The sequence below is a fragment of the Phlebotomus papatasi genome, chromosome 3 (assembly GCF_024763615.1).
Source record: "Phlebotomus papatasi isolate M1 chromosome 3, Ppap_2.1, whole genome shotgun sequence".
Classification (NCBI taxonomy): domain Eukaryota; kingdom Metazoa; phylum Arthropoda; class Insecta; order Diptera; family Psychodidae; genus Phlebotomus; species Phlebotomus papatasi.
Window position 1 is genome coordinate 3,974,930 of NC_077224.1, and position 14,449 is coordinate 3,989,378.

The following is a 14,449-nucleotide window of genomic DNA, read 5'->3' on the forward strand; positions in this document are numbered from 1 at the left end:
AATTACCAAAGTTGAATTGTAGGGCACTTCCTAACATTAAGTCTAAAGCGGTCTTGAGATTAGAGGATCAGGTCGGTTCCCAAAGGTCTCAAACTTCCAAAAACAAGGGATCTTTCAAAATCTGGATAGATAAAAAGAAAAGATCATTTGGGCGATAATTGGTTTTTTATTGCTCAAGGGGCATGCAAATGAATTAAGTAAGCGATACATGCAAATCTCATGCGTTTCGTTCTGGCTGACTAATTAATTTTTGGAGTGATCTTCGGCACTTAAAGAATTGGGAACTTTCGGATTGGAATGGCCTGACTGGGAATCAAACTGGAATTTACTTTGAATGTTGAAGGGAGATACAACAATTGGGAAGACATTTAGAGTACTGAGTTCCGGAAGTTGGATATTGACGCATTCAACGGGCGGAGTGATCTGGTAGCGCCACACGGGATCAACCCAGTAAGGCATGTTGTTGTTGGTTGATGGAGTGTCTGGCTTTGGTGGTTCATAGAACAGCGATGCCAAATGGCTGATAGAATTGATGCCATATGTGAGAGTGTCAGGAACCTGTGCATTGCGCCGTTCGTAGAGTTTCGGATGAAATTCCTGACTACTCGTTGCAGATGACTGTTGATAAGGAGTCGAAGTGAAGCACTCGAATGAATCAAATGCTGCGGTATCAGAGAAGCTGCAAGGTCTGGGATTTGATGGAAAACCCAGACCAGGTGGAGGAGGTATTCTGCATTGTGTCTTCGGCTGAACGGTGTATGTCACTTCCTTCTGGGCGATTGGCTGTGGAATAGGATCATTCTTGATCGAACTGAGATATTCCCCGATGTTGTACTTCAGCAGGACAAAATTCTCATTGAGTTTCACAGTGGAACGATCACAAATATTTGTGGATGGAGAGAAAACAAAGATGTCCGGATAGGCCATGAGCATGGTAGAGAGATTTGGGTACCCTGGAAAGGATAAACTGAATGAGTCTTTCTTGAATCATGTTGGTCTTTAAGCTTACCAAATTGGAAGCAGCTACTTATGTTGAGATTCAGCATTGCTTTGAGGTTCACGACACTCAGGCAGAATGTCTTGCTCAGGACATCAATCACAGAGAATAAGAACTTTATGGCTGGAGTCAGAACAACCATTTTTAACCCATGCATCACCGTTATCTGTAACGCATAAAAATTATCATTAAGCTTGATTGCTAAGGAATTGACTCTGAGGGATAAACTACTCGTGGATCACTTTGGATGCCGATCAACGCAATCATGGAGATTGATTGATGTGATCAGTGCGATCATGAAGCCTAGGAGCGATCAGCGCGATACAACGCGATCATGGAAACCAATCCGCAGTATCAGCGAGATCAATGCTGATTATAGACTGATCATATCGTTCAGTGCAATCATGGAGAATAATTGGAGCAAGCATAGAGATACAACTCGATCATGAAGACTGATTGGCGCGATCAGTGCGTTCAACGTGATCATAGAAATTGACTAAGTCGATCAGTACGATCATGAAGACTAATTGAAGCGATTAGCGAGATACAACGCGATCATGGAAGCTGATCGGATTGATCATTGCGATCTTGGAGACTGATAGTCGCGATTAGTTTGATTATGGAGATTAATTGGAGTGATCAGATCGATACAACGCGGTAACGGAGACTTATTGTAGCTATCAGCACGATACAACGCGATAATTCAGATTGATCGACACGATCACCGACATCAACGCGATCATTAAGACTGACTGTAGCCATGAAAGCGATACAACTTTCATGATGACTGATCAGATCGATCAGTGCCACCATGGAGACCGATTGGAGCGAGCATAGGAATACAACTCGATCATGAAGACTGATTGCCGATCAGAGCTATCCACGTGATCATAGAAATTGACTGGGTCGATCAGTGCGATCATGAAGACTAATCGAAGCGACCAGCGCGATACAACGCGATCATTCAGTTTCAGATTGATCAGCACGATCAGTGAGATCCACGAGATCATTAAGACTGACGTTAGCCATCAAAGCGATACAACTCTCATGGAGACTGATCAGATCGATCAGTGCCACCATGGAGACTGATTGGAGCAAGCATAGAGATACAATTCGATCATGAAGACTGATTGGCGTGATCAGAGCGATCAACGTGATCATAGAAATTGACTGAGTCGATCAGTGCGATCATAAAGATTAATTGGAGCGATCTGCGAGATACAACGCGATCATGAAGACTGATTGTAGCAACCAACGCGATACAACGCGACCACGGAAACTGATCGGATTGATCATTGCGATCTTGGAGACTGATAGTCGCGATTAGTTTAATTATGGAGATTAATTGGAGTGATCAGATCGTTACAACGCGGTAATGGAGACTGATTGTAGCTATCAGCGCGATACAACGTGATCATTGAGATTGATCGATACGATCACCGACATCAACGCGACCGTTAAGACTGATTGTAGCCAGCAAAGCGATACAACTCTCATGGAGACTGATCAGATCAATCGTAGTACCATCATGGAGACTGACTGGAGTGATCAGTGCGTTCAACGCGATCATAGAAATTGACTAAGTCGATTAGTGCGATCATGAAGACTAATTGGAGCGATCAGCGCGATACAAAGCGATAATTGAGATTGATTGGCAGGATCAACTAGATCAACGTGATCGTTAAGACTGATTGTACCAATCAGCGCGATACAACGCGATCATGGAACCTAATCGGAAGGATCATTACGATTTTGGAGACTCCTTAGTCGCGATTAGTTTGATTATGGAGATGAATTGGAGTGATCAGACCGATACAACGCGATAATGGAGACTGATTGAAGCGATCCAGAGTGGTAAAACGCAATCATGGAGACTGATCAGATCTATTACACCACTCACAGTTAACTCGCTGATCATTCTTCTACACCCTCTGACTAATATACTCACTTCCAAAACATGACGCATAGCAAGGACCTTCGAATCCCCCACTGGAATGCTCTGATCCTGCAGTAATTTCTTGAAATTTGTAAAGGGCATCCGATCGGTGAAGGACTCAATGAAGATGGAGCAGACCTTGTAGCAAAGACCATTGAAAGCAGCACTGTTGTAGTGACAAAGTACCCAGGTAAGTCCTTGCTTGAAGATCACTTCCACGTACGGAAGATTCTGCATTGCATCCTCCATTGAGGTGAATCCAAGGGTTTGTGGTAGTATCTGATAGCCAAATTGATTTTTGTGGTATCGCAGCAGGGTGTTGAGTTGCACCGGGTTGGATGCATTTCCTGTGCACGATTGAAGAATCTGGTGCATTTGCTCCACAAAGACCCGCTGAGCTACTTTTGGCGCCAAAAATATCCTCTTCTGTTCATAACTGTTGAATTCCAACTCAATGATCCCAGTTATGGTCTCCAGGAGATCTGCTAGCTTTAGGCAACCGTAGTCACTGAGGCGACATTGGAAGCCAAAGTGATAGTGGTAGTAGCGGACCAATTTATGGAACAAGATCGAATACTGTGATGCATTTCTACATAACTCAACAATTTCCCCCGCAAAGACACAAGTATTCTCGATTTCCGTTTGGGTTTGCTTCCTGATTCAATGAGGAAGGGAAATCTATTAATCCTGTTTGGGAAATGATGGATTTATGAGACTTACCTTTTCGGGATGGATATGAGCATATCTCCCGTTTCGGGAATGTTCTGAATGACCACTGTGTTGTTGGACATCAATCCATCGAGGATATCTGTGATGCAGCATACTCCGTAATCCGTGATGTCGAAGGGTCGATTCTGGGTTTGACTGAAGATCTCAGGGAGTTGCGATAGCAATAGGGATTTGTTCACTTGTCCTCTTAGTACCTTGTAGAGATCGGCAGTGAAACGACGGATTTGCGTGCGATGGGTAAGAGTGATCAAGCGATTTTCCCCTTCGCCCATCACCTGAACAACACTAGATAGAGCCTCGAAGAGATCAATGAGCCTGGTATAGCCATAATCAGCCACACGACATTGTTTCCCGAAGTGATTGTGATACGCCGGAATGAACTTGTTGAACTGAATGGTGGCTTTTGGGTTGACTTTGAGCAACTCAATGACTTCCTTAGAGATCTGATGGAGAGGATTTGTTGCCACTGGTGGTAAAGTCTCGGTGCTAGACTCATTAGTGTCCTGCCAGGTGAGAATACGGATCCCAAAGGCATTGCTGCAAATCTGATTGCCAGGAATGCAACAGATCAAGTGCTCAAAGTTCACGCCATTCTCATTGGGATAGATCGGGAAGTCCACGGTGCACTTGATGCAGTAGATCAGAGAAGAGATGGGAATGTCACCCTGATGACTCTTCAGCAGTGATTGTACAATAAGCCTAATTTGACTGAGAGTTAGCATTACACTGGGCAGAGGTTCAATCTCCATCTCTGCCCATCCCTTGAACTGCTCCTGCTGGAAGTGAATCCTACAGTAGGGCACACTGTGCTGAAGACTGGTATTCATCAGAGGATTGTCAGTAAGATTGTGCACATAATTTGAATTCAAAGTGATGCACTTATCGCCATTCTCATTGAAAGAGATCGTGCAGAGATCCTTCATCTTATACAGCTCCAGCTGATTGATGGTGATCTTAAAGCGGGATTGGAAGAGTTCTCTGAACTTAGACAGGGGTACAGAATGATTGGGAATATCCTTGAGCAGGCAACCAACCTGGCAGCATAGAGTAGAGTACTCATGGGATGAGACATCTCTGTTGTAGGACACAAGGATTCTCTTGTGTCCAACCTTCTTCCGGTGCAAATGTGATATAACAGATTTGGCAAAATTGTCCGAAGGTACTGTGACCTTAGCACAGGAGTGAGAATCAAATTTAAGCGATATCACTGGAGTTATTGGCTTCAGCATTGAAATGAGATTGTTCCACAGCGTTGTTTCGCTGAACGATGAGTCCAGATTGCTGATTTGAAGAGTAACTGCTTGAGATTTATCGTCAGGTTCAGCTATGAAGCTCAGGTTTCGATTTCCAGCATCAAGTCCACTTCTTGCAGGTGCCAGGGAGACCTGATGCTGAGTCACAGGGACATTTGGAGTCTTTCCATAGTATGGGGAATATCGCTGTTTGGGATAAACCTTGGCTGCTATACCACGGTTTATGTTCTGGCCAGGAATCGTCCAATCAGTACTACTTCGCTGAGATGCAATTTTCGTTCGATGTTCCATTACTGGGGATTAGCTTATCTTAAAGGGTAACTGTAAGAACGGTATTAACATGTTTAAATCTGCATATGGTCGTTTGGATCAGCAACTGTGCCAACTGTACTTGCTTTGTGTATGCATTCATTGCAACCGCCACGCAGCGATGCGTGTTTTAGAACGAATGCAGACACAAAGCAAATGCAGTTATCACAGTTGCTGATCTAAACGACGATATAAGTAGGAGAGGGTGGGGTAGTTTCACACATACATTTTACTTTCGCAAATAAATTTTTTTAGGATGTAAAATATTTATTTAGGTAATCTTCTTTCTTTTGGAGTCTGACGGGGAACTTTATGCTCTCAATTCTTCCGGTGTTCGCCAGAAGGGTATTCCTCTTTCAAATTAAAAGAATCTGGTTTTTCTCCAAAGCTTCTTCAGTCAATTTAGAAACTTAAAAGTTTCTAAATTGACCCACTGAAAAAGACTCATACCAAGGGTTGAAAGCTCTGGAGAAAAACCAGATTCTTTTAATTTGAAAGAGGAATACCCTTCTGACGAACACCGGAAGAATTGAGAGCATATTTATTTAGGAATCGTCCTTTATATTTTAAAATAGTTAATAGTCAAGAAAACTAACGGAAAATTAGCTTGTTGAATATGGTTCAAATTAGTTCATCAATTGAGTCTCCAAATAAGTTCAGCTGCGTGAAACTGTCCCACTCTGCCCTATTAAGTTATATATCAAAGGGGAGTATAGGGTAGTTTCACGCAACATATCTTTCAAATATTCAAATATTTTTTTTTTTAAATATTTAAATATTTTTTGGTATAGGGTAGACTGGGGCAAAATTTGTCAAGACGAAATTTTCAATATTCACTATTTTCTAAAATAAAAGAGACTGAGGATTGAAATTTTTATTATAGATAGCCTTCATGAACCTTCTTAAACTTGCAAAGTTTCAAGGGATTCGAGGAAGGATACACGCATAGTAACCATGAGATAAAGTCTAAAGTACGAGTCTCTAGATAAGGAAATAGAGGAAGACCAAGGATTGAATCCACCCAAGGAGAAATGTGTAGCTCAGAGGCAAAATGACACATATCCTATGGCTAAAGCATAGGATATGTGTCATTTTGCCTCTGAGCTCCACAAATATGATCAAACTTTCGGAGTCCGAAGACATGCCGCAAACAAGAGTTAAATGCCCTATTCAGTCGGGCCTGTGTTTCAGCGTTAACACTGAAAAATAGTTCAGCCCCGTATGTGAAGAAAGGGACAATTAAAGCTCTAACTAATAGAAGCCTTGTATCCTGGGGCGTGAAGGATTGAAGGCGTCGCAAAGTTCGCAAAGTGAGGAAAACTTTCCTGCAAATCTCAGGCGCATGATCAGACCATGTCAGAGTTTTATTAAAAATAATACCCAGGTTATTGGCCTTAGAAGTGAAAGGAATCACCTCATTTGAGAGATAAACTAGGTGAGGTTCAGGATTCCTCCACCTGGTGTGAATGATTGAGGCTTGAGATTTAGCAGGATTAAGAAGAAGGCCGTTGCAGTCAGCCCATTGACCAATTCTTGAATCGGACGGATCCCCAGAGGAGTACACCTGAAGGTCGTTTACGTATAAATGATAACCGCAATAACGGAGAACTTGCGGAAGATCGTTAATAAAAAGTTAAAATAAGATGGGTCCTAGAATTGAGCCCTGAGGGACGCCCCGAGAAATACCAAGCGCATCCGATATTTGTCCACCAGACCTTACAGTTTGGGAGCGAGACGTAAGGTATGAAGCAATCAACTTCAATGACACATCAGAGAAACCAAATAAGTGTTTCAATTTGTGGCACAACAGATCATGTGAAATCTTATTAATGTTAATTAATGTTAGATCATACGCCAAATATTTGTGCAAATATAAATAAATTGAATAAATAACTCTACCGGTCGAATTAAGGAACCGATCGACTTGAGGGCACTTTACCTTATATAATGTTTTATATTTTGTAAGCAAAGAATGTTAAGTTTCTGTAATAAACTCCTTACTTTATTTTATTTTTGTGTTCCAAACTTTTAAAATAATCATTTAAATCCAATTCGGTATTTGTGAATTAAAAAAAAAACAAACGTTTTGTTTTTATTTTTCAGAAACTGATACATTTTTGTATAAAATTACCCCATATTGGAATACATTCATGCATTGTATCAACTCTAAATACTATAGTAACTCATAGGATATACTACTAATCTATTTCTGTTTATCATCTTTAAATAAAACGTTCTCAAAATTCGATTTGAAATTCCAGGGCGAAACTGCCTCATCCTCCCCTAAATTTATTTTTGTCACTTTCAGAGGCAAAAAATTCCCGAAGTATTTCAGAAAAAAAATGCCTATATTTTTCTAAAATTAATTCTAAAAACCGGAAGCGTTATGGCCTCTACCTACTCTATATTTTAGAGAATTTTATGTCCATATTTGATAGTTTTCCTACACAAACGTTCTTTTTCTGTTCAGATTTGATGTCAGGAGATCATGATGAACAAATATTTTAAACAGAAAGAAAAATTATCAACGGATTTAAAAGCAACCGGTCTTAAAAGGTATAACCAAGCATTGATAAATTACGTATCTTATTTGAATCAACCGTTGTTCTTACGCGTTTCACTTGCAAATAATAATTTTAAACAAAAATGTGGGAAAGAGAAGTAAGGGAAAGTACTCTCCCTTTGAACGTTCATGCTTTCGAATAATGTCAGATTTCTTTTATTTTTCCTAAGACATTTACACATAATTATCTCGTAATTACCAATAGTTGATGATAAGCTAACTAATATTTAATATATATATGTGTAAGTCTCTTAGGAAAAATAAAAGAAAACTCACATTATTCGAAAGCATGAACGTTCGAAGGGAGAGTACTGAATCATATTAAGGACCGCATCACATTTCACAGCCTCACATTTCACAATTTGTTCACGAATTTCAACAATTTTGCTTTAGTTCTTCAACTTCTTCATTTTAATCGCATCTTATAATACGTTTAAAAAAATATATAATGAAAAAAACCTGACAACTGTGAATTTATTTAAGAATTAAGATATAGGGTAAAGTGATACAAGTTGGACATAGTGTTACAAGTTGGACAATTCGCCGGTACAAGTTGGACATGGCTTTTTTCTTGATAAATACAGTACAAAATTTGTTTTTAAGCACAAGGAACCAAATTATAAAACTAAAGCATTAAAAATATACAAATAAAAATGAAGTATTAAATTTATCGAGAAAAAATCCCTGTCCAACTTGTACCACTTTACCCTAAGTGCATCAATTTCAATTTGAAAAACCGCAAGGCTTCACTGGTAATGATAAGAATTTCACTATCAATGCGATTCCACAATAAATTTAATTATTTTTTACTCACATATTAGTCAATAGATGCACTTTTCAAACACAATTTCTATTTTAGACTTTTCCTCCTGACCAAGACGCTTCTTTGAGCGCTAAAATTCACAATTAACTTATCACAATCACGCCACGGCACAATATCATTCGGATGGACTTACACAGAATGAAGATGAGCCAGGAGCAAGAGTACAATTTATATTGGGAAGATCTAACTGGATATTGCAAAAGAGTTTCATAAAAACTGGTAATAGACTACAAAAGATTTCATTAGGTAATTGTATTGATATCAAAATTTGCTAATGTACGGAGAATCTGCAATGTATTGAAGGTTTATATAAAAAGGAAAGAATTTTTAAAAGATCTAAGAATTATGGCGCGTTATGATCTTCACAGACGATCAATTAAGAATATACTCAAAGGTTGAAAGAAAAAATCTTAGCTGCATAAGCATATCTGGGTTTATCACTTTTTTGTGTAAGAACATTAAATTTTCAAGATGAAATTGAAAATTTTCATAAATTCATTTGCACCATTTAGCATTCTTATTTAGATTTTAATTAACGAATCATACAGCGTCTCAAAAGTTTAAAAAAAAACCAAGACTTTCAAGAACAATCCAAGTTTATCAATCTAAAAATTCTTAGAGTTTTATTAGTGTTAAGAAACAATTTGCATATGGAAATGAAAATTAAAAAGGAATTTTTAAAAAAAGATCTTTTAATCTGCGTAAGGTATTTTAATCATTTCATTTAATTTATTTCTTTCAAAAACTTTGGATATTTTTTCTTCTTTTTGCAAGTAAAAAAAATGATATAAAGGTTACCCAAATCTAGAATATTTTTTTACAGAAACAGATTAATTGCCTGAGCTAAGATCCCACCCGGCAAATTCTGCAGAATTCTGCAGAAATTCGTCAGATTTGAAATTGTAACTGCCGAAAATTCTGAAGATTTTCTGCAGAATTTTGTTCTAAAGGTGGATCCGATTGTTGTATGAAAATTCTGCAGAATTTTCTGTAGAATTTCTACAGAAAATTTTATGAATTTTCGGCACTTTCCTCAAGATGTCACTCTGTCAAAATGGACTTGGAATATTTTCCCTGAAATTATTTATCAACTTGGTAGAATTTATAATCATGATTTTCATGATATATAATAGATATATATATAAATACTGCGAGGGTATGCTGTCTAAAGAGAAGGATTAAATAGCAGTATTAAACACACTCCCGACCGAACATTCTGCATTTTTTTGATAAATTGTTTAAGAATTTTCTTGAGAACAAAAGAAAATTACAATGTGATTTTCAACTGAGGCCTTTAAAATTATTTATTATTCATGAAAAAATTATTCTTTTCATTTCAAGAAGTATATTTTCGTCAATTTTTCCAATAAAATGTATAGATTTGAAATAACCGTCTCTGAAGCAGCTAGTAGGTAACGGGTGTGAGACTTTGCTTACTCGAGACAAATTTTGATAGCTTTGGTTATTTGGCGTTACGATCGCTAGTGCGGTCGGTTATTTATGGCCGATAAAAAAAGAAGAAGAAGAAAAATTGCGGAATTGCAGAACGAAGTTTTGCTGGGATATTTGTGATAAAAAAAATCGTGAAATAGGCTCTCTTAACTTATGCTACTTCTTAGTAAACAATTTTAATTCAATTTATTTTAATCCCATTTTCTTCTTTTGGCCCCCTATCTATGGGGCCGCCGCTGTCTTAGCGTAAATTTTTACAATTACTTGTGTGAGAACAACGTAGGGGAAAGTGCTCATGATTTGCATAGTCCCAAGCTTTATAATGAATAATTTTTTTTCAATGTTTCTGAATAAATGTGACTGCGAAATATATTTTAAAAGCAGGACACTTTCTCCTTACTTCTTAAAATATGAGTGCAATGAGTCATATTTAGGGCACTTTCCCCTATTATTTAATTTTTCGCATTTTTGTTTGTTGTTTTCTTGGTGCTAAAAGAACTCTATAAGGCAGATATCCCAGAAATAATTTTGTGTTTGTTCTGTTAAGAAATCATATAAAAATCAAGGATTATAATTTAATTTAACACAAGGGGGAGATATTAGCTTGGAAGTGGTGTACACTGATATGGAAGTACTGCGGAAGTGAAAGTTTCAAAAATGAAACAATTTTTGCGCTCTTCATTGAATTACAGTAGAAAAAGTGTTTGTGAGCACGTAGCGCAATTAAAGATTGTCCTGAGGGTTAAATTAATATTGTTTTTTTATCGCAATTAGATACGGGAAACTATAAAAAATAACTATTGGATGATTGCATAAGTTTGTGGGATACTCAAAGGCAAATTTCTACAGTTAATTTTTTCAGAAATTTATTAAAATAATTAAGAGTATAGTCCCAATTGATCCTAATACTTGTCCTCCAAAGATATATAAGCTATCAATTCCATGGTTTAAGTAAAAGACCCGTTTTTCTTGAAGATAGTTCGAAAGGTAGTTTTTGATAGCTTTTGGGAAGTTTATATTTTTGTACCTCATAACTATTTCCAGGGGCATGACATTTCCTATGTTTTCCATGTGTTTCTAGCGCGCCGAAAAAACTTTTGGGTTTATTAGCTGTTTTCTGTCAATGTAGAATGAATTAGCAAAAAATATAAATGCAAAATAAAAGCCAACGTAATATTGATAAGGCAACCGAGAACCCCAAATTGGCAACCTACGTAGTTTTGGAGATATCTCGTGAAATGTGTACGAAAACAGGGAAAAATTTACACTAAAATCGGTCGCATTTTTCAGAGCTAATGTCACCCCCCTGACTATTTCGATAGAAATTGGAAGAAATGCTAATTAGAATGCTCAATTAATGAAGATTATTCTAGGTGCTGAAGAATTTCCCTCTGCAACCCCTTTAGCACTTTGACAACGTCTGTTATGAGGCACACAATTTCACGTTATTGCCTTCGAAAATTATGCTTTTTCTTTTGCCCCAAAAAATGACTTTTCTTAAAAAAAATCATCGAAACTAAAAAAAAATATACTCACAGTTCTTGTTTTCGGTGATTGTTTCATCGAGTTTAGGTAGCTTAAATTAAACAATTTTCCTGAAATCTCAATAAATTTGCAATATTACCATCGTGAGATGCAGATCAGTTTTTGCAAGAGGCTTGACTGTTCTTTTTAGAACCTTTTCGACTGTATGTTGTTGTATTGGATCAATTTTCCATCAGTTGTTTCCAATCGATCCAAAAAAGACTATTTATCGTAACAAACGAGGATAAAAATGGCCACATTCATTCGATTCACCTTAAACATTTCAGTCAAAAAAAATGTCGAACTAATGTATCGATTTTGAGAACGTAACGTATCCCATATTTTGAAAATGACGAAATACAGACGAATTATTGTTTTCCAACGTCTTAACAACCTTTTCAAATGTTATCCGCAAACTTTCTTCCATTAGAATGCTCACAATATCGTTATCAATGTTAGAGGCCATTTAAAATGGCGTTGATCTTTCGAAGAATAAATCTCTGTTTAAAAATTTACCAAGACACTTTTTAATCATTCTCAGAGGAAGAACATGATCTAAATAAACACCTAAAATGCTTTTCCGTGAAAGTTCATCACTTGGATCTTTCCAAAATTCGCCTAACTAAATGCTGTTAATGCACATTTTTCTGCCACATTTTGCAAAAGTAAGATATTATAATCAATCTTTCCCTTTCCAGTACATGTAAAAAATTTAACAAAAGTGACAGCGTTAAGTTTTAAGATACATTTTAATCACATCTGTAAAAGTGACCCATGAACATATCGCTCCTTGGAAATTACAAGGGGCCAACTCACTTTTTGGCGATTTTGAGGTTTTAATGCACTCAGACAGAGAATTTAATAAAATTTCAGATGATATGAGTCAATAAATTTCGTTATTAGAAAAGTTTTTCAAAATTTTACTCTTTATGATTGCTTGCGCGGTTTTGTTTGAAGTCAAGGGGCACAAAATAGATTTATCGTTCAAATTTTTGTGAAACAGGGGACTAACTCAAGCAAGTTGATCCCGTGTCATTCTAATTTCATGAAAATTTGCACATAAAAAAAAACATATTTTGAAAGGTAAAAATATGTATGTTTCGATGTTTATAATACTGCTCATACAAATAGAAAAGAATTAAATTGTTTTTATTTTAATTGAAATGGTGATTTCCCGACAATCTGTGGAATGCACTCTACATGTTAGTGGAGCCTCATTGACACAGGTGGAGAAGTTCAAGTATCTCGGGGTGTTATTCACGAGTGATGGTAGGATGGAGGCAGAACTCTCGTCGCGAATCGGTCAGGCTTCTGCAGTAATGAGGGAGCTTGGCAGAAGCGTGTTGAGGAAGGTCGAGCTTAGTCGATCGGCTAAATTATCGGTCTTTAAAGCTGTGTTCATTCCTATTCTCACCTATGGTCATGAGATTTGGGTAATGACCGAAAGGGTAAGATCGCGAGTACAAGCTGCCGAGATGAGGTACCTTCGAGCGGTTAAGGGAATCACTCGTAGAGATCGAGTGAGGAATGTGGCCGTTCGTGAGGAACTAAGAGTCGAGGAGCTGCTTCTTCGGGTTGAGAGATCACAACTTCGATGGTATGGACATGTTCAACGCATGAATGAAGAAAGATTCCCCAGAAAAGCTATGCAAGCCATTGTGAGGAGACCTCGGCCTCGAGGCAGACCTAGGACAAGGTGGCTGAATCAAATTCAGAATCTTGCCTTGGAACGCCTCGGGATCGAACCCGAACATCTTCCTGAAGTGGCGGAGGACCGACAGGCGTGGGCTGCTAGATAGGATGTCATGGGCCCGCGACCCCAATAGGGATAAGCGGTTGAAAATGAATGAATGAAAATGAATGAATGAATTATTTTAATTGAGATAATTATTTATACAAAGTGAATCTTTCATGCTGTCTCCTGAAAATGGCTCAGATTGAGTTGGCCCCTTGTAATTTCCAAGGAGCGATATACAATCATCCAATAAAACTTAAAAAAAATAACTAAAAATTAAAGACAGAGCTTTGGATAAAGTACGAAGTTTCAAAAAAGAAACGTTTCAGGTTTGTTTAATTAAAGAAAAAAAATTATTAAGTGATGTCACACTGTTTCTATGCGCATTTCTTGATTCATTATCTCTTTTGAATACTATTTTTATTTTATATTTATTATATAGTATTTTCTCTTCGTGAAAAAAAAATTATTATAACACTAATGTTTTCAAAATAATTCCGCATGAATAACTTTTCCAGATTAATATAAAAGTCAACTATCCTAGGGAAATTATTAAAATTGAGATTTTATTTTTAGTTGAATTAAAATGCAATTGCGATATCGAAAAACGTCAAAAATAATAATCCAGCTGTTGAAGAAAATTCACAATAGATTTTAGTCGTTTCTTTTAAATGCAAACGCCGGAAGTGCCTGGAAGTGCTTAGAAGTGCAAAAGTGCGGGAAATCACCTATGGCACTTCCGGAAGTGTAGAAGTTTTTGATGTTTTCCATACAAATTTAGGAAGTGCTGGAAGTGGTGTACACGAATTTTCGACTAATCTTCCCCTTGATTTAACAAGGAGGAAGAACCTCTGAATCCAACTGAAATTTTACATTCACAGAGAAGAGAAAATGTATGTGCACATGGAATAATTTGGATTTTGGCAATAATACCTTCAGAATAGACTTAGAGATCATCCAGAAAACTATAATCTGCTACAAAGGGCTACAGATCCTGTGGAAATCTTTTTTTTTGATCTCAATAAAGACTACTGAAAAAAGTCGTTATTAAAAGTTTTTCAATTCAAAAATCCATTCTTGGCCAACTTCATAGCTTTCTTATTGTGTTATTCTGCCCTCTGTCGGAAA

General features: G+C 37.3%; 1 protein-coding gene across 1 annotated transcript; it reads right to left on the reverse strand.

Moving 5' to 3' along the window:
• Positions 1-146: 146 nt before the first annotated feature.
• LOC129806467 (meiosis regulator and mRNA stability factor 1) lies at positions 147-8,783 on the reverse strand. Its single transcript, XM_055855087.1, has 5 exons — positions 8,602-8,783; positions 3,654-5,236; positions 2,946-3,588; positions 1,010-1,163; positions 147-953 (listed from the first exon to the last, which is right to left on the reverse strand). The coding sequence occupies exons 2-5, from the start codon at positions 5,204-5,206 to the stop codon at positions 244-246; spliced, it is 3,060 nt and encodes a 1,019-aa protein (XP_055711062.1). The 5' UTR covers positions 5,207-5,236; positions 8,602-8,783; the 3' UTR covers positions 147-243.
• Positions 8,784-14,449: the final 5,666 nt, after the last annotated feature.

Bases quoted from the DNA above. Each gene is read 5' to 3' on its own strand.
- LOC129806467 (XM_055855087.1), bottom strand. From the start codon at position 5,206: ATGGAACATCGAACGAAAATTGCATCTCAGCGAAGTAGTACTGATTGG. The intron at 3,589-3,653 runs GTAAGTCTCATA...TCATTGAATCAG, and splicing joins CTCATATCCATCCCGAAAAG to GAAGCAAACCCAAACGGAAA. The intron at 954-1,009 runs GTAAGCTTAAAG...TATCCTTTCCAG, and splicing joins AAGTAGCTGCTTCCAATTTG to GGTACCCAAATCTCTCTACC.